This window comes from Myodes glareolus, chromosome 17, assembly GCF_982192425.1.
Source record: "Myodes glareolus chromosome 17, mMyoGla1.1, whole genome shotgun sequence".
In the NCBI taxonomy this organism is placed as follows: domain Eukaryota; kingdom Metazoa; phylum Chordata; class Mammalia; order Rodentia; family Cricetidae; genus Myodes; species Myodes glareolus.
The window spans coordinates 25,444,916-25,464,553 of NC_142042.1; the positions used below are offsets into that span (position 1 = coordinate 25,444,916).

At 38.6% G+C, this 19,638-nt stretch overlaps 1 protein-coding gene across 3 annotated transcripts in view; it reads right to left on the minus strand.

The window, feature by feature from the left end:
- Window positions 1-19,638, minus strand: part of Tbck (TBC1 domain containing kinase) — a 144,477-nt gene that overhangs the window by 26,230 nt on the left and 98,609 nt on the right. For all 3 annotated transcript variants that reach the window (XM_048456743.3, XM_048456744.3, XM_048456745.3), the window contains exon 24: window positions 2,111-2,286. In XM_048456743.3, coding sequence (XP_048312700.3) covers window positions 2,111-2,286 — 176 coding nt within the window. The remainder of the gene's footprint in view (window positions 1-2,110; window positions 2,287-19,638) is intronic.

Sequence of the window (19,638 nt, forward strand, 5' to 3'; positions counted from 1 at the left end):
GAATTATATTTTCCTAGCTGCTACTAATGGCGGTAACATCTAAAACCAAATCTCACATTCTAGCATGATTCTAAGCATGAAATTTGTGCATCTCTTCATCACTACACACACACACCCTTGCCTTTAGTTACTTGCAAGTAGGATTCAACATGAAGACTTAGGAGGAAATATTACTTGTTTTATAATGTGAGGAAATAGTCCATAATACAGATTATTTTTAAAACCTGTTTTCTAGCTTAAAAGGCAATAGATAGTTTAGACAACCCAGCCAAAGGGTATCTTAGAACAGTACTCCATTCTTCAAGGGTCTTGGGTGAACCAGGAGCTCACTGATATGATGGTCTGGCCGGCAGGAAGCATCAGGGACCCTCTGTCTCTGTGACCCAGTGCTGAGATCACAAAACACACAGCCACCACGCTCAGCTCTCCGTCTGCTTCCAGGGATCCAAACTCATCCTCAGGCTCACGTATCAAGCATTTTACTAAGCCATGTTTCCAACCTTTTGATGGCTTAAGAGACAATTATTTTAATTAAAAGTTCAGGTACCATAAAAAACAAAATGACAAAAAGGGTAATATTATTTCAAATTCTTGAAGCATCAAATCAAAATCAGTTTCTAGAAAATGATCTGTGGTTAGTCAACTGGAATTTATTCCTTGTTTGAGACTCAGAAGGCAGAGGCAGGCAGAACTCTTTGAGTTAAGGCCAGCCTGGTCTACATAGTGAGTTCCTATATAGTCCAGGGCTAAAAGTGAATGTCTCTTTTAAAAAAATGAAATAAAACAAAAAAATCTGAGTTATATTTACAATTGTGGAGCTTTCAAATTATATCATAAGTCTCCTAAGATTTTTCACACTGCTTTCTAAATTCTGGGAAAGCATGATTTGAATTTCATTTTAAAAACTGATACTGAGACCATGATGGGGATATCACTGAAACAGTTTACCTGAGCTAATGGAAGCTCACCTACTCCAGCCTGACAGTGAGGGAACCAGCAAACTAGGCCCTCTGAATGTGGGTGACAGTTGTATGGCTGGGGGCAGACTGTGGGGCCACTGGCAGTGAGACCAGAATTTATCCCTGCTGCTTGTACTGGCTTTTTGGAACCCATTCTCCCTGGAGAGATACCTTGCCCAGTCTAGATATAGTGGGGAAGGCCTTGGTCCTGCCTCAAAGCAATATGCTAGACTTTGTTGACTCCCCTCTCTGAGGAGAGAATGGGAGGTGGGATAGAGAGTGGCAGGGGAAGGTAGAGGGAGCAGGAGGAGAGGAGGGAATTGGGAAATGGATTTGGCATGTAAAATGAGAAAAGATAGTTTTTAAAAAAACAAATCAAGAAATTAAAAAAACCTGAGAATGACAATATGCAAATGAAAATATGCAGAGTTTGGCATGTAAGACTTCATCAGTAGGCTATCCCTAATATGTTGTTTTTACACTTACTACAAGCTAGAAATGTGAAAATTTAAGTTACAAAATTCTTCATTTATATTTCACACACTTTTTCTTAAAAGAAAAATTCTGTTTAAGAAGGAATTTCTCTGTTAAGAAAACATATGTGGCTGGAGAGATGCCTCAAAAGTTAAGAACTTTGGGTACTCTCCCTGTAGACTCAGGTTCAGTTTCCTGCACCTACATGGCAGCTCACAAATGTCCATAACTCCAGTTCCACTTAAATATATTTAGGCAAAATACTCACATACACAAGATGAAAATAAATATTAAAAATAAAAGTATGAGGGTTTCATACGCAGATCAGTGGTAGAGAGCTTCCTAAGATAGTCATTGTCCTGACTTTGGTCCCCAGCACTGCCTTTTAGAAGAAGTCAAATGATCTTTAACCATGATGCATACATATCAGAGACGGGGACACACACACACACACACACACACACACACACACACACACACACGCATAGATCCTAATGTTCGGAAAACATTTTTATAACTTTGTGCAGGGCCACTGCATGCAATTTCAGAGCTACTTAGCTATTCTAGTCCAGAGGCATTCCAGAAATGCCAACTGCTCTCACCACACACCCTGTGTAAGGAAAGGAAGAAACAAGAGTTGGGCAAATCCACCCTTTCAAACCACTCAGCAAGGATACTCTTCATTGTTTCGGATGTCGACCACCAGGAGCTTTGGCTTACTAGACTTTGTTTTCTTGGTGGGGGTCTTGAAGTGGCCTGTCACTGAGAGCTCGCACAAATCAATCAAGTCCTCTGCTGAAATCCGGGGTGATACTTCTGATTTTAGGTCATTCAAAGTGATGGATTCTCTTGACTGAAAATAAAGTACAAGGAACAAAAATATTGACAATTTTAGAAAGACAAACTACAGGCATTTTATAGCATCAGCATAGCCCAAGGAGAAAAGGACTCAAACTTATTCTGGCAATCTATAGTGCAACTGTGCTCCTTACTAAGTAGACCTCAGACTACTAAACTAGGACACTGGCCTCATCTTTGCACCTGTTACATGGTACATAGCTACTTGACACCAAGGAAATTAACAGTCATTCTCTGTGTTACTTTGTAGAGAGAAGAATTATTCCTTCTTTGTTCCCACAATAGACAATGCAATAAATTCAACCTGACAAAATATTAATTGAGTAACTTAGGTGATGTAAACTGAGAATTTAAGAGCTTTCTTGGACTAGAGATGTAGTCCAGTGGAAAAGCATTTGTCCTGCATGCATGAGGCCCTAGGCTCCATTCCCAGGAAAACAATAGACAAGCAAGCAATACCACCACCAGCAACAAAACCAATAGCTTTCAGAATTTACTGGAAAGTATGGCAATCCAAACAGAAATTATTTACATGCTTATTTATTATCAAAATTGAGCCTAATTATTATCTCATTTTAGAGTTTCATTCTTTCGTTCTACTTAGAATCTGCAATTTAGTATTTCTAGGAAAAAAAGCACACCAAATAAGTAAATCACCAGACAAATTTATTTTTTAAAAAATTGTGTTCAATTAGAGTTTGATATCAGTTTTCATCTCTGGAGTTCCTCTGACTCTGTGCACAACTCTTTAGTGGTAAACACTTGTTTACTTCCTTTATTAACTTTAAACAGAAATAAAAACTGATAAGCTTTATGGGTTTATGACTTTTAATAAAAATAGGCATTATGAACATTAATTTTTTTTTCTTTTGAGACACGGTTTCTCTGTAGTTTTGGAGCCTGTTCTGGAACTAGATATGCCTGTCTCTGCCTCCTGAATGCTGGGATTAAAGGTGTGTGCCATCCCTGCCAGGCCCGAACATCATTTTTTTTTAATATTAAGAATTGAAGCTACTTAAACATTTTAAAATGACCGATAAGCAGTCACACACCAGAACCTCCCTATCCCCTTTTTAGACTGCAGTCTTTGCAGGTGTTTCTCATGGTCTCCATATAAAGCTATGTACATCTTTGGAGATGAAACAAAGAGCTTTGGATTGGCTTAGTTCTGCCTTCAGTCACTACTAAGCGACAATGAATGTGGCAGTTTTGAATGGAAGCTCGGTCTGAGTAAAGGATGTTGGATGGCTGAGGAAGAGGATTGATTCTACAGGAGTGCTCTCTCAGAGCACCGCTCTCACCAAATGTGAGGGTCAGATGCTATTAGGAAAGAACATTGCTTCAGTTTCAAGAGCAGGAGAGAAATCACTGACCAGTCACGAATTTCTAGCCTTCTCTGGATGTACAAAAAGAATTTTAATATGATATGCACAACTGACTCTGCTGACTAATTTTAGAGCTAAATAAACTAAGTTCTTAAGATAAATTATACTACTCCAAGAAGAGAACAAATCATATTATTATAAAACACACTTTCTAGTAGTTTTTAGTTTCCTAAGCAATTTTATTATTTATTATAAAATTTATACACAGAGGCATAACAAAGATCCCCCTGCACCACCTCTGTCTTCCTGCACCAAAGCACATACGTCAGTGTTTCCAAGTGTGAATGGAGTTTCTAGCTCATTGGCTTTGCTGGAGCAGTGGACAGGAATTTAGAACAACTACAGAACAGGTCTGCACGCTGACTAATTTATCATTTCAGTCCAAGAACCTATTTATAAATACTCGTATCAAGCTCAGGTTTTATCCCAAGAAAGTTCTGTCTGTTTAACATTACATGAGCCTTAAGAACACACAACTATTCATCATTTGGTACTTTTAGATTTGAATTCTTAACAATGAAAACGTCTCTTTGCTTAATTTGTATTTATGCTTTTGGGCATATGAATATGTGCGTGTACATGTGTATGTGGGTTCATGTGTGTGAACCATGGGTAGGTAGGTGTGGGTGTATGTGTGTGAGGGTACACGTGTGTGAGTGTGGCATCCAGAGGTCGACCTCAGGCGTCATTCCTTAGGGTCACTCGCCGTGTTTTCTGAAACGGTCTCTCTCACTGCGCTGGAAAGAGCCGAGATTGAGAGGCTGGCTGGCTTGTGAGCTCCAGGCAAGCCATCTCAGAGCTGGGGCTCCAAGGGCACACTACTGTGCTTGGTTCTGTAACTTGCATCCTGGGGATTGAGTTCAGGTCCTCATGCTTGCACAACAGCCACTCTGTGGACTAGGGTATTTTCTCAACCCTTCTTCATTTTGTGATATGTTATTGCTACACTGCTCAGATTGACCTTGAACTTGTGATGCTCCTGCCTCTGCCTTTCAAATGCTGAGATCAGGGGCATATCTTCATATTCAAGAGACAGCCCAGACAGTAAAAAGTCAGCATGTACATCTGAGGATTTAACAAATCATATTATTTTGTTTACCTAGAGTTAGAATTTATTTGGCGGATTACTGGTGAAAATCCTATAGTAGTCCAAACCTTTGAAACGGCTCCCTGCTTGGATTCATAGTGATTCTCATCAAGTGTCACACATCTAAACCAGGTAACAAGACATACACGCGACACATTTTGCTGTTTGTAAGTACAGCATTCTGACACCTCAGGAAAGGCCTGGGGTTCTACTTCTAATGCATTAGTTCTACCCTTAGGAGCCCTGCTGCGGAGCACTTCTATATATACGTGTAACAATGATTAAAGAAACAGAGGCCATGGATTTGACAGAGACCAAAGTGAGTTTATGGGAAGGGTTGGAGGGAGGAAAGGAAAGAAGGCAAAGGATATAATTACAATTTCAAAAATATAAGTTATTTTATAAAAGCAATCTTTCTAAAGAAAAAACTTTCTACTACCACCCCTTTCAAGGCTGGCATGAACAAAACAGAAATTTTAGTAAGGATCTTATTTGAAATATTATCCCCTCCCAAGTTTAATTCCCAAGTGTCTAATCAGTGTTTTGGGCTCAAATTCCCTGCTATGTGACTCACTGACACAGAGGTCTCAGAATATAGAAGCAGCTTTCTCAAATGAGTCTGTACACTTTGTTTTTGCATCTCATAAACTACAAGAAAGTTGAGACATAGTAGCTACTAAGGAAAACTGGGAGAATTAATGAAAAAGTAAAGAAAAACATATGAGAAATATAGAAAAACAGGTCAGGAGAAAATATTATGAACACATCTTGGGCCTAAAGTTTTAAATATGAGGCTTGGGAAAAGATAGTTACAGCCAGCACGTAAGAAAACGGTGAATTTAGATTCAGACATGTGAACCAGGCTTCACAGAGTATACCACACTGAAAAGATGAATACAGCTAGAGATGGAAACAGACGTTCGTGAGAAGTCGTAGCTGGAGGGCCGTACCAGGCATTAGCATAAAACTATAGTTAAATTTATAAGAAAAGGTGAACTAATTAAAAACTGAAGAAAAATTGGCAAAAAATATTGATTTTGGCAATCATAGCTTTATACTGCTAAGACAACCTTAAATGTTGTAGTATTAGGAGAAACAGAGTTGAACTGTTTTTAGAAAAAATGTAATCAATTATTATTTTTTCCATGTAATTACTAAGTAGCCTCTGAAGTGTTCAATATTTCAAGTACATGCATGAAGGACATGTATTGCAAATGCATATATGAAGGACATGTATTGCAAGTGCATATATGAAGGACAGCCTTTTGCAAAAGCTACAGACGTGAAGCTTTTTATCATGTTCAGGTTTTCAGAGAAAGGTCACTTTAAAGACCTTACTCTAAAAAATTCCAGCATCTACAACAATGTTTTTCTTCTGTATATTTAAAACAATATATTGCTCCAATAGCACTTTTTAAGTTTATCTTCCTTATTTTCAGAGGAACGGAGGTTATTGTTTCTAAGATTCAGAAACAGCATCTGCAACAGAGTTTGAAATAGCTGTTCTGCTCTGGAGGCTGCATAATGTGTTTTTCACAGTGGAGAGGTTTTGTTCCCCTAAATAGAAGAGAGATAATGTACGTGAGTATGAAATACAGAGAGGAGAGACAGAATTTCTTTCAGTGATTGAGGATTTTATGCTAAAAATGTCACAGATGTGCTCTATAAAAGTTGAGTGTGAGCTAAATTTCTTCAAAGATAGTAATTTTCCCTTTGATTTACACTATCAGCTTGGGGATATTTCATCCATTGGACCTCAGTTTTATCATGAATAATTGACGAAAGAGACTAAATGTCACTATTATTTATTTTAACTTCAGTGTTCTTTGACTTCATTTCTGATAAGCAGGAATACACTCCCAAATTCCTGCTTCCTTCCTTGAACAAAAGTAAGTAACTTGTTTAGTACTCTGTTATTTGATGCTTTGCTTAAAAAAACTCAGGGGTGATCACTGCAGGCCCCCCATAAGCGGGACACACACACAAACAGACCAGTGAAAACTTAGTATGCAAAACCAAGCTCTGGGTCAGCCCCCACCCAGTTAAAGTTTTTTTCAGTGAGGTAAGGAGAGATGGAGGTTTTAGTAAGTGAACACTTCAGTGTCAGTGATTTCTGCCGGAAAGGCAAAGGTAAGGTGACAGTGTGGGTGGGGGTGGGGTGCTGCTTCTACTTGCTTACTTGGGTAGGAGTTTCTGGAAATGATTTTCAAATAAAACCAAACCTGATCCTATTCCTGAAATGAAAAGGAAGAAAAGGGTGGAGAGGCAGCATGCAGTCCCTAGAGGCGGAGCTTCTGTCTCCTGCCAGGTGCTACTTCCTGCTGCTCCACACAGCAGCCTGAGCAAAGAGCCAGAAGGTGACTTTGGGGCTAAGAACTGAATCAAATCTATAACTTCATCTCGGACGCCATCCCTTCAAGGTGTGGTCATTACTGAAGTTTGGCTCTGACCTCATTAGTTGTCTCTCTTGCTCTTTTACATTTCAAAGTGCTTAGCAAAACAGCACACTTGTTAGACTGTTTCTTGCTCCTCAGTATTTTTTTCATCACTTTGATCAGAATGTAACCAAAGAGTATCAGATAAATGGTCAAACAGTCTCTGATTAGAAGCTTTGGTATATGCTTGAGAGGAAAGTTGTGTTCTGCCTATTCGTTCTTAAGACCTCAGCAAGAACAAGGTGGTTAGTCAGGTCAATAAAGGGCTTGCATTATTATTATGACTAATTTCTGATGAAACATTTGCTGTTCAGTTTTTTGTCATCTGGGAAGAGGGAACTTCAGTTGAGAATGCTTCTGTCAGATTGGTCTCTAGGCAAGTCTGTGGACATTCTCTTGACCAAAGATAGATGTGTGAGGGCTCATCCCATTGAGGATGGTGTTAGCTCTGGGTTGGTAGTCCTTGGGTGTATATGAAAGCAGACTGAGTAAGTCAGGGGGAGCAAGCCAGTAAGCAGCATTCCTTCATGGCCTCTGCTTTAGTTCCTGCCTCCAGTCCTTGTGCTGAGTTCCCTTGATGATGAACTATAAGCTGAAATAAACCGTGTCTTCCTCACGGCACTTTAGGTCATGGTGTTTATTACATCAATGGAAAGTGAAGTAGAACATAATGTTTACTTAACATCATGTCAGTCAACCATTTATAGCTGCGTATAACCAGGACATCTCAAGTGAAAAGAACTCAAGGTTTCAGCAGAGAGCATAGAAAGCAAACAAAAGAATAATACTCAGCTGTTTGTTTTAAATAACTAATTGCTTATTTGAATGCACCATAAAAAGAGTCAGACAATTCTCATGAGGTTACTGGGTACTGAAGCATCAAAGTCCATAATGTATTTAGCTGTATTTCTAACACCCAACCCTAAAACCAGAAAACATGGAGATGTACCTTGAATTTGAAACATAATAAGGCATATTATGGAATATGAGCTGGAAAATCTGAAGGCTTCCTTTCAATAAAGCTAAATTGGCCCTTATGTTTCATATTTTCTCATTGAGGATAAAAGAGTCTAAAAGGTAAACTAATTTTCCAATTCATTTAATCGCTGAATCACAAATTAAGAATAAACAAATATAATATTTTTAGAAGAAAAGCTAGGCAAAGTATAGCCAGGATGGTAAAACAGAGGGCTTGGTGTGGAAAAAAGGAAAATCTGTACTTTGAGAAGGGGGAGAACTGGAAACCAGCTAGGAAGCAGCACAGCTCTACACAGCACTGAGTCAGAAAGGCAACCGCAACCCCCACCGCCTCCCTTTGCTGCTAAGGAAGGGTATGTAGGAAACTGCAGCCCTCACACTCAAGTGTCAGACCTGCGGTCCCAGCATAGAAGTATACAAAGTTCTCAGAGGCTTTAAGTCCAGTCTGGGAGCTGGCTTTTCTGAGTGACTGCTCCATTACAAAAAAAGGTATCTTCTACAATAAGTACTGTTTGATATCACCTTGCTGGGCCTTATCTGCAGCTTTTGACCAGTGGATGGATCACGGGACCCTCTCAGCATCTTGCAGTTTAAGCACAGAAGGATGCCTCTGTTTCATATCTAGGTCCAATATGAGCTGGACCTGCAGGTTTTAAGGAAGGTCTCTTCCACCCCTCAAGACTGGAGCTCCTAACACAAAGTCCCAGCTTGATCTACAACTGCATTTTCAGAACGGGGAAAGGTATGGCTACATTCTACAATTGTAGTAATTTGGCTGCCAGAGGCCCAGTCAATCCTTGGCACCATCAAAACCCACTCAATGGGGAATAGAGTAGGTTTCTGCCCTACTCTACACTCTGAAGATTAAAGCTAGTACAGAAATACTTGTCTGTCTCCAAAGTGGGGAGATGACAGACATGTGCCATTATGCCGAGTACCCACCATGATGATTGACCACCATACTGAGTGGTCACTATGCCAAGTGACTACCATGCCAAGTAACCACCATGCTGAGTGCGAGAGCTGCGGCTTTTGAAGAGGCAAAGAAGATGACTAAACTTTCTCCTAGATTAACAGGAAAGACAGGCAAGACTCAAAATTAGAGGTGAAGACATGGGTTTTCTGTGCACAGCACAAAGATGCAAAGAACCATGAGAAATCACTATTAGAAATTATTAGTAAAAATGTGGAATGCTTAGAAAAAAAAGATTTCTGAATATATGCTATCAAAAGTGACTGAAATTAAGTAGAAATCTAAATATACAAATAATGAGCTACACAACACTGAAATAATAATTAAAATCTTCCATCACAAGAAGCCTCAAGAACATGATATCTTTGTTGATGAATTACACAAAATATTTAAATGACTTATTCTAATTCCTCTTAAACTCCTCTACTTGAACTGGAAAGAACGCTGCCAAACTATTCTTATGGAGCCAGCATTACCTGAGTATCAGGACCAGACAAAGATCCCACAGAAAGGAAAACTAAAAGTAGATACCCCTAAAGACTAAATGCAAACGTTCTCTACAAAATAGTAGCAAACCAAATTCAGCAGCACCTTACAAAGACCAAACAGCAAGTTCAAGAGTGACTCATCGCAGGGATGGATTGAAGGTTCTAAATACACAAATCAACCAATGATACAACACCCTCAGAATGGAGGGTCATCTCAATAGATAAAGAAAAAACACTTAGTAAGATTTAGTATTGCTTTATAATAAGAATTGTCAGTGAGGCTGGTGGTGACACCTTTAGTCCCAGCACACAACACAAGAGGCAGAAGCAGCCAGATCTCAGAGTTCAGCACCAGCCTGATCTACAAATTAAGTTTCAGGTCAACATATTGGGATCATGTTTATAAAACAAATCAAAGCAAAACAAAGCATTACACTATCAAGAAATTAGGATTAAAAAGAATATACCTCAAAACATTAAAGGTTAAAGATTAAAATAAAAAAAGCCCTACAGCTATTCCTGTAAGATCCCAAAAGACAGATATTAATTTTCATTTTTTTTAAAGATAGAACTGTCTTTAAAAGTTCAATTATAAAAAAAGAGAAAGAAATAGACAGAAGCAGTGACCCCCACAGGAGCAGGTACCAGGGAGCAACAGCTGAGGGAGCAGGCCAAGCCAGAGACCTCTGTGGGTCCAGGTGCCAGTAAGGGACTTCCTAGAGAGCAGGCCTGAGCCAGAGAACTCTGCAAACAGGGACCCAACACAGAGACCTCCATGGAATCAGGCCCAGGCCAGGGACAGAAACAGGCCTGACCCAGCGACCTCTGCTGGAGCAGGCCTAAGGCAGCAACCTCAGTGGAAGCAGTCCCAAGCATAAAGTTAATTTATTCATGTTTTAAGATGATATAATGCTATAAATAAAAACCAAAATCTTAGGTCAAAAAATTATTTGAATTGATGAATTAATTTAGTGAAGTTGGACAGAAGAGTTGTTTTTCAAAAACAGTAATTTTAAAATATATGAACAATGAATTTTTGAAAAAGATATCAGGAATACAATCTCACGTATGGCAGTTACAAAGTAAATAAAACATTTTCAAATAAGCGTGAAACTGAAAAAGCTGTAAAACGGAAATTAGAAAGCACCAATAAGAGGCACTGAAAAGGATAAAATTTAAAAGGCATTCAGTGTTCATGTTGTTCCATGTTTATAGATTAGAAAACTTACGATGCTGAGATGACTATTCTACTCTATTGCTCAATGCAGTTCTCATCAAAATACTGATGACTTTCCCCACAGAAATAGAAAACAGTCCTAATATTTACATGGAAACAGAAAAAATCAAGACAAGCTATAAAAATCTAGGAGGTGGGAGAATGAGGCATCACTATATTCAACCTCAATACACATTATGAAACTATCGCAACCAAACCATATGTTACTATTATGTGACATACACATATAAATGGAGAAAACAAAAAAATTAAAATTAATTTACAATCATGTAGTCAAATAATTTTTAACAAAGACACCAAGAATATCTAGCAGAGTAAAAATGGTCTATATAGTAAATGCTCAGTCTCAAAATGACGAGGGAAAATCAAATCAAAAGCTGGGAAGGTGGTGGAACATGTCTGTGTTCTCAGCATTGGTGAGGTTAGGCAGGCACAGTGTGAGTTCAAGAGTTCCTTGAGTTACACAGTGAGATTCTACTTCAAAAACAGCAGTGACACAAAGCACTAATATATGTCATCTGATTCCAGTTAGAAAGGCTGTTATCAAGAAAGCAAAAATAGCAAACGACAATACAGATATGGAGAAAGGACAGTGGAAATGTAAATTCGGTGTGGGACAATTCTGTATTCTGTCAATTTTGTTTTAAATAAACGCTGATTGGCCAGTAGCCAGGCAGGAAGTATAGACAGGACAACCAGTCAGGAAGTAGAGGCGGGTCAATGAGAACAGGAGATTTCTGGGAAGGAGGAAGCCCATTCCTTCCCAGTTCTGCCCAGACACAGAAGAAGGAAGATTGTACCTGCCCCGCTGAAAAAGGTACCGGGCCATGTGGCTAACATAGATAAGAATAATGGGTCAATATAAGTTTTAAGAGTTAACAAGGAGCCTGAGCTAATGGGCCAACCAGTTTATAACTAATGCAGATTCTCTGTGTGATTTTCTTTGGGGTTTACTGGCTGTGGGAACTAGGCAGGACAGAAACCCCAACAAGTAGGCCCTCATGTTTCATAAATTCATATAGATATTATGCAGTACAGTAGTATAGTACTCCTCAGAAATCTGAAAACAGATGTCCTATAATGATACAGCAATCTTCCCACTGGGAATATATTCAAAAGAGATAAAAATCTTTGTGCCAAAAGACACATGCATCTATATTCACTATAGTGCTGTCCATAATAGCTATGATATGGAATCTATCTGAATGTTCTCAGTAGATGAGTCCATAAAGAAAGTGTGTATATAAACACTATAAATTATTGTTTACTGAGCCCTAAAGAATGAAACTGCCATTTGAGGTAATATGGACAGATCTAGCTCTACTATATACTAAGTGAAGAAAGTCAGACCGAGTCAGACATCACATGTTCTTGTTATATAAACTGGTGAGTCAGTGTCATAGAGAAATGGAATGGAACTGTGGTCACTGGAGACTTGGAAGGACATTAGAGAAAGTGAATCAAAAGAAGTTCTCTAAAGAGAACTAAACCACAGCTGGGGAGGAAGAATTAGTTCTGGGTTCTCCGTTACACAGAAGGGTGAGTATAGGTTCAAACAATCAATGATCTATTTCAAAATTCCAACATATGAAGATGATTAGTGCTTGAAGGAATGGAAATTCTTATTACCCTGATTGCATTACTATATAGTATATACATGTATTTAACTACTAAAATGTACTACATAAACACACTACAAATACTGCCCCAATAAAGGGAAAACTCAATAACTTATTTCAAATGCAAGTCTACCAAACAGAACAGAAATTTTAACTAATTAAAATTATCAGCTATAATGTAATGAGTGAATTAAATCAGTACCCAGTTAAGATAGTCAATTTTAAAGCTGGTAAACAAAGAATCTTCATATCCCCTTTTGGTTTAATACAACTTGAAATGTAGTAACATGCAATTCAAGAAAAGAAAATATTTGCTAAAAGGTATAGGTAATAATTTTATGTAAGGAAGCAAATCTTTAAGATAATACAGTCTATAAATGTAGGGAGCTGCCAGGATGTCGCCTTGGCGAGATAGTGCCAGCAGTCCTACAGCCTGGAGGTATACAAATCCTTTGATGTTGCCGCACAGGCTAGTGTGCTTGGAGCCTTGTTTTGCATTTCAGAGACTTGGTTTCCTGACCTGTCCTGTGGCCTTGGGCCCTAGCAGAATGGCATCAACCAATCAGCATTCGAGCCTCTCACCCTAGAAAAGTGGCTGTCTTTGGGTTTTTCATTCTCTCTCTAAGCTCTCTCTAATCTTTCTCTCGTCCCTGCGCTCTCTCTTCCTCTCTCCCTTGCTCTCCCTTTCTCTGTCTTTTCTCTCTCTTCCCTTCCCCCAATTTTCCTCAACCGAGTGCTCAGAATAAAGACGTGATAGGGAAGGAATCTCGTTTTCGTGGCCGTTCATTCCTGCTGGTCAGGAAGCGCGTCGCATATAAAATATAAACATACATTTTGATACATACATCCCATTAATTAAAAATTAATTTTGTCAAACTATGTTTAAGTGTTTTCATATTTTATTTATAGAAGTAAAATAGCTACTATATTTTTTAAAAGCAGGCAGTAATTCATTGGTTAAAATACACAAGGCAGGACAGAAATCACAGATGCAGAAAAGGCATTTAACAAAACTCAACATCCCTTTTGAAGGCCCTGGAGAAACTAGGGATTAAGAGAACATACTCAACATAAGAAAGGCCATATATGACAAACCTGGGTTCTATAAGAAAGCAAGCAGAACAAGTTATGGGAGCAAGTCATAACTTCTGCATCAGCTCCTGTCTCCAGGATCCTGCCTTGAGTGTGTTTTATGATGAAATGTGATGTGGAATTGTAGAAAAAAAAATAAACCCTTTCCTTCTACTTCCAAAACAAAAAGAAAAAAAATCCGCACAGTACTGGAATAAAAGCAGATACACACATCAGTGAGATAGAATAGAGGCCCAAGATATAAGTCCAACTAACTGTAGTCATCTGGTTTTTGAAAAAAAAAAAAGCCAAAAATGCACACTGCAGAAAAGCCTCTTCAACAAATTATGCTGGGAAGACTGCACATGTATGCGTAGATGTAAAGTTACAATCTGAAATACTGCTATACACATCTCAAGATACAGGCATAGGCAGGCCGGTGAGATGATTTAGTGTAAAGGTCATTGCTGCCAAGTCTGTGCTTTGATCTCAACTGTGCATTGTGGCATGGATGTGTTCACACATATACACTCACGCAGACACAAAATAAATACACGAAAACGTTTTAAAACCTTAAAATGTTGTAATTAATTTAAAAAGAATGCTAACAACAAAAAGGCATACTTTATTTTCCTATCAGTAAATTTATTTCAGTTGAGGCATCACATACACAGCATAATTATGATTTTAATAACTTCTTGGTATGGGAAAAGGAACTATAAGAGATGTAATTGAAAAATAACAAAAATATGTGTACAAATCTAGTTTGCCATAAAGGGATATTTAGAATCAACAAGAGTAATTTAGTTTGTCAAAGAAAATAAACATCTTCATATTAAACTATCCATTTGAGAAATAAAGCTGAGTAGTTAAGACTGTTAGCTCTACTTGGTTGTCCCTTGCTAAGTGCTCATTTTGTTTCTTCTTGTAGGAATTCTGCACCATAACTCATCAGTCACTCAGGCACACACATGCACATACACACACACACACACACACACACACACACACACACACACACAGAGAGAGAGAGAGAGAGAGAGAGAGAGAGAGAGAGAGAGAGAGGTGAATTTTATTTACTTGAACTTGAAAGAACAGTAAGCCCTTCAGCAGGAATTCTCTCCCAGGTGTGAGAACAGCTGCAGATGAAGGTCTGGTTTCCCTTCTCATTATGGCCTGTTAGTCTTTGTTAGTATGTGGACAAAACAGGCTAAAAAATGCCAAATTTAAAATTTTACACATAAACGTGATCTTTAAGCTCATGCCACAGAACTTGTTTCTTTGCTTTGCACATCTCACAGGAAGTGCTGAGGGAACCTGAATAAATGGGACGCTTATGGCTTGAAATTTGCAAATCATTAAACTTCCTGGATCCTGGGTATAACTGTGTCTCTTGTCACACTGTGTAGAATTGTGCCAGGATCCATTTCTATTTAAATGTCACAGAATGCCAGTGATTCATGAAATGACATCCCTGAACTTTGAGGTTGTATAAGGAACATGTCTGTGCAAGACCCCAGATATTCATTAGCTAGCAGGAGTCAGGCTGCTGTGCCCATCACTCTCCATGAAGAAAATGTATTCTGTAGACTCACTGCTGGAAAAACTCTGCGAGGGGATCTGTGTCAAATCGATACTGAATTAAATCAGGCTACACAGGAAAACTGTCACCAGGGCAGCCTTCCCAGCAACCTCACGTGATTACGCTAGTTACGCTCTGTGAGAATAGCCCTGCTGTCCATGGAGAAATGTGCCGCTGTCTGTATCAGCTCAGCTGCCAGTCTGGACCAACCCTACTCTGGATACTCTACCTTATATCATGTCAATTGTTACTTTCAACAGAAAGAAAATAATTCATATTTGTTTTAAGATCTCTATCCTAACTTTGCACCTACCACCCCCAAGTCTTCATCATCACAATTTATTCTATAATTCTCCTGGTACAGTTATCGTCTGACCCTGACCGTGGGCATGTTTTCTAAGCTCATTTCACCTGTTGCATTTACAGGGCACATCTCTATTCAGAATATTCTTGCCTAAAGTGAAAGTAGAGGAGTGGTATTTACAATGTGATGAGTTAGAATTATGAGACTCAAGGATTTCTCTAGCCAAGAGAGGAAACATTTGGCATGTATGCCATTACAAATTCTTATTTCTTCAATATAATTTCACAAAAGAATAAAGGTAAATGTTTAAAAAGACAGTGACAAAATACCATCTATAATTTCTAAATTTTAGATGGATTCAGGGAAACCATTCAATGTGTTAAAATGAGAAGAATATGAAGGTTCAAAGGGAAAAGCAATAATGAACAAACACCACTAACTTGCAGTTCCTTGATCTGGAAAGAGAGGCTCATTCTTAAGTTATCTGGTTACAATATTTACTTAAACTTGTCTCATTTCACAAAGGATTTTCAATAACTTTAGTTCAACTTACAATCTAATACATGTTTTTATTTTTACCCCTTCCTGATACATTATTTCCATCTGCCAAAATAGTTTGCTGGTGTACTGAATTAAGTGATATTCCAAATCTGGAACTGATACTCGGAGAAAGGAAGTTTATAAAAAATGATAAAAATCTTGCTAACTCTCGACTTGAGGAGCTCTGTTTTAAATAACAACTGGGTTCAGAAAATGAAGAACACAGTTGTAAATGAGACACACAGGCCCTGCAGGTTTTCTTCCCTGTGTCTACACTGAACCTGTATTTCAAACCACCTTCCTTCATGTCCATGTATTTACTAAAGGACTTGGAACAGATGCAGACCACATCAATGTGAAATGAATCAAGGACCCAGCATGCGCTCAATAAATATTTGCTAAATAAAAATTAGTCAAGATTCACCTTAATAATGAGAGGGAAAAAAAGAAAAAGAATATTCTTCGCTTAAAACAAAATAAAAGCCATAGGAAGATGGTGGGCTAGGAGCCACGTTGGAAGGAGTCATGGATAACACTTAAACAGAGCAAGAATATTTTCCAATCAATCAGTCAAGAAAGCCCCAAAGGCAAAGAAAGCTGGGAGGCCCAGGAGAAGACGCCCTTTAAAAGCATATAGAGCACAGCTGGACCAGGAGCACAGAGGAAAGGCAGTAGATCCATGAAGAGACAAAACTGCATTCAGCTCAGTGATCTCATTTCCTTATCATCTCTGTCCAGCTCTCCTTCCCCATGACAGCATTCTTCATCTGCCCGGAGTCCATCATCTTGTCTCCGCCCAGCTGCCCCTCTCCCCGCAGACAAGTCTAATCTGGACAGTACAGTGAGGCACAGGAGGCCAGCGCTATCCCATTAGTTCTCCTAATGAGTCTCTTCTTTCTCTCCTTTTCTCCTTTCTCTTTCTCATACCCATGCCTCTCACTGTCATATCTCTCAAAACCCAGAGGCTGACCCGGTTTACAACATCTGGGAACAAATCTCTACCTCTCTTTAAAAGTCTGCTGCTAACTGAAGCTCCCACATCCACCCATTTTTCCTTAGGCCTCAATTACTACCACGCCTACGAATGCCTCTCCTCTACTTCTCATCTAACAAGCCCACTCCCATCACTAGACTTGCTGTGATCGCTCACCCTTCCTTTCCCTCACACTAATGTCTCAGCACAGGCTGGACCAGGAGGGGCTTTGCTTCCCGAACGAACCTGTACTTAGCAAGTGCCTGCTCCCCAGCCTGCTACTCTGTTCAGTCAGAGGGGGCTAACTACTGGGTAGTGACTGCTGCTGAGAAAGCACTCACCCCACAGGGGCAGACTAAAGACAGAGCCTGTGGAACACCAGTTTACCAGACGAAAATGTCATCACAACTGTGTGACTATAACACAGTATCTGCTTAGCTCCTTTAGCTCAAGCTAAAATGATGATGGGCATGAAAAATGCAACAGAGCAAATAAAACATTAAGAGGAAATCTCCCTAATAGGATGGACCATGTGGAAGATAGCATATCAGGTTATGAAGACAACATAGAGGATTGATCATTCATTCTCTTCTGAGCGCTATAATCACATCCATTGAACGAAGACAAACAACCTGAACTAAGAATAAAAATAATAGTGAAAATCTTAAGCAGTGAAATAACCCAGATCCCAGAGCAAAAACAAAAGTAACATAAAAAACAAGAATACTTGTCTCCTCCAAAGTTATCAACTGCATACTTATGAACACTGATCAAAATAACTTACACAAAATTCTAGATGAACTCAAAAGAAAAATTATAAATATGATAAGACAGTTGAGAAAACTCCGATATTTTACAAGAAAAACTACACAGCTGAATGAAATAATAAAGTCATTCTACAATACGATAACATAATTGGGGGGTTAGAGACAGGGTTTCTCAATGTAACTGTCCTAGTTGTCCTGGCATGCACTCTGTAGACCAGAGTGGCCTCAAACTCAGAGAACCACCTGCCTCTGACTCCCTGAGTGCTGGGATTAAAGACATGTGTCACAACCACCCTGGCATTAAAACATAATTTAATAAAGAAATAGAAATATTGAACAAATTTCAAGCTAAAATGATGGTGGAAATGAAAAACTCAATAGAGCAACTAAAACATTCAGTGGAATGCCTTCCCACTGGAAGGGCCAAGTGGAAGATAGAATATCAGGCTATGAAGACAACATAGAGGAATTGATCATTCAGTCAAAGTCAGTCATAAACTTGTAAAACTGTACGGATGTAATACACAAGCATCCTGAAACTCCAGAAAGAGGCAAAACCTATATAGTACAGGCATACAAGAAGGAGATTTTCATGAAAAAAGTCATAGAAAGTATTTTTAGTAAAATCATAGAAGAAAATTCCCTAAATCCAGGGGGATAGAGCCCTACCATATACAAGAGACACATAAGACACCAGACAGACAGGAGCAGAAAAGACACTCCTTGCATCATATCATAGTTAAAGCACTGACCCAACACTGCACACTGAAAACTGTAGAAAAGTCAAGCTGCAGAGCAAGACAAGCCCAACAGAATAACAGCAGACTCTTTGATATGATCCATGAAAGCAAGAGCTTGAACTGATATATTCCAAACTTTAAAAGATCAAAATTGCCAATCCACTCTAATATACCCAGCAAAACAGTCATAATTGATGTAAAAGCAGACTATAGGAATTTATGACCATCAAGTTAGTCCTATAGAGGATACTTCCTAGAGGGTACTTCAGTCAAAGAGAAAGATAAACACATCCAAGAGACTATAGAATATAAAGGAAAAAAAATAAATGATGCTATGACACTCACTGAAAAAAAATAGGAGCCAGGTGGTGGTGGCACACACCTTTAATCCCAGCACTTGGGAGGCAGAGGCAGGCGGATCTCTGTGAGTTCGAAGCCAGCCTGGTCTACAAGAGCTAGTTCCAGGACAGGCTCTAGAACTGCAGTGAAACCCTGTCTTGAAAAACCAAAAAAAAGGTGGGGAGAGCAATACACACATTTCAGTAATTACCCTGAATACCAATAGTCTTCATTTACCCACAAAAAGATGCAGACTACTGTTGCTGCCTCCGAGAAACACATCTTAGTGAAATGATGAAAACAGGTATTCCAAATAAAGAAACAAGACAACACTGTTATTCTAATATCTGACAAAAATAATTCAAGCTAATAATTTTTGTCAAAAAATAAAGATGGTCAGCTGATACTGATCAAGAAAACCATCCATCAAGAAGACATCACGGTCCTAAATATATATGTATCACATACATAGGCTTATCAAATTCTAGATTGTTTTTGTTTTCATAAAATGAAGAAAGCAGGATTTTCCATTTTTACTTTTAAAATATTTTTCATTATTTCTAAGAGTTAAATTGTCTTATTTTTGTCTTACTGCTTTCCCGTTTCAATTGGGTAATATACAAAATTTATAAATCATTCATTGCTTAGAAAGAAAGCCTTGTAGGTTCTGAGGTATATAGAGCTCTGGCCTAATGTTAAGACCACACATTTAGAATGTAAATATTTTTATATTAAAATGGTAGCCTTTTTATGTTAGGGACCTGGTAATAAATGCCATATTTGAATCTCCAATACTCCCATTGGGTTATTTTTGTTGTTGTTGTTTAAA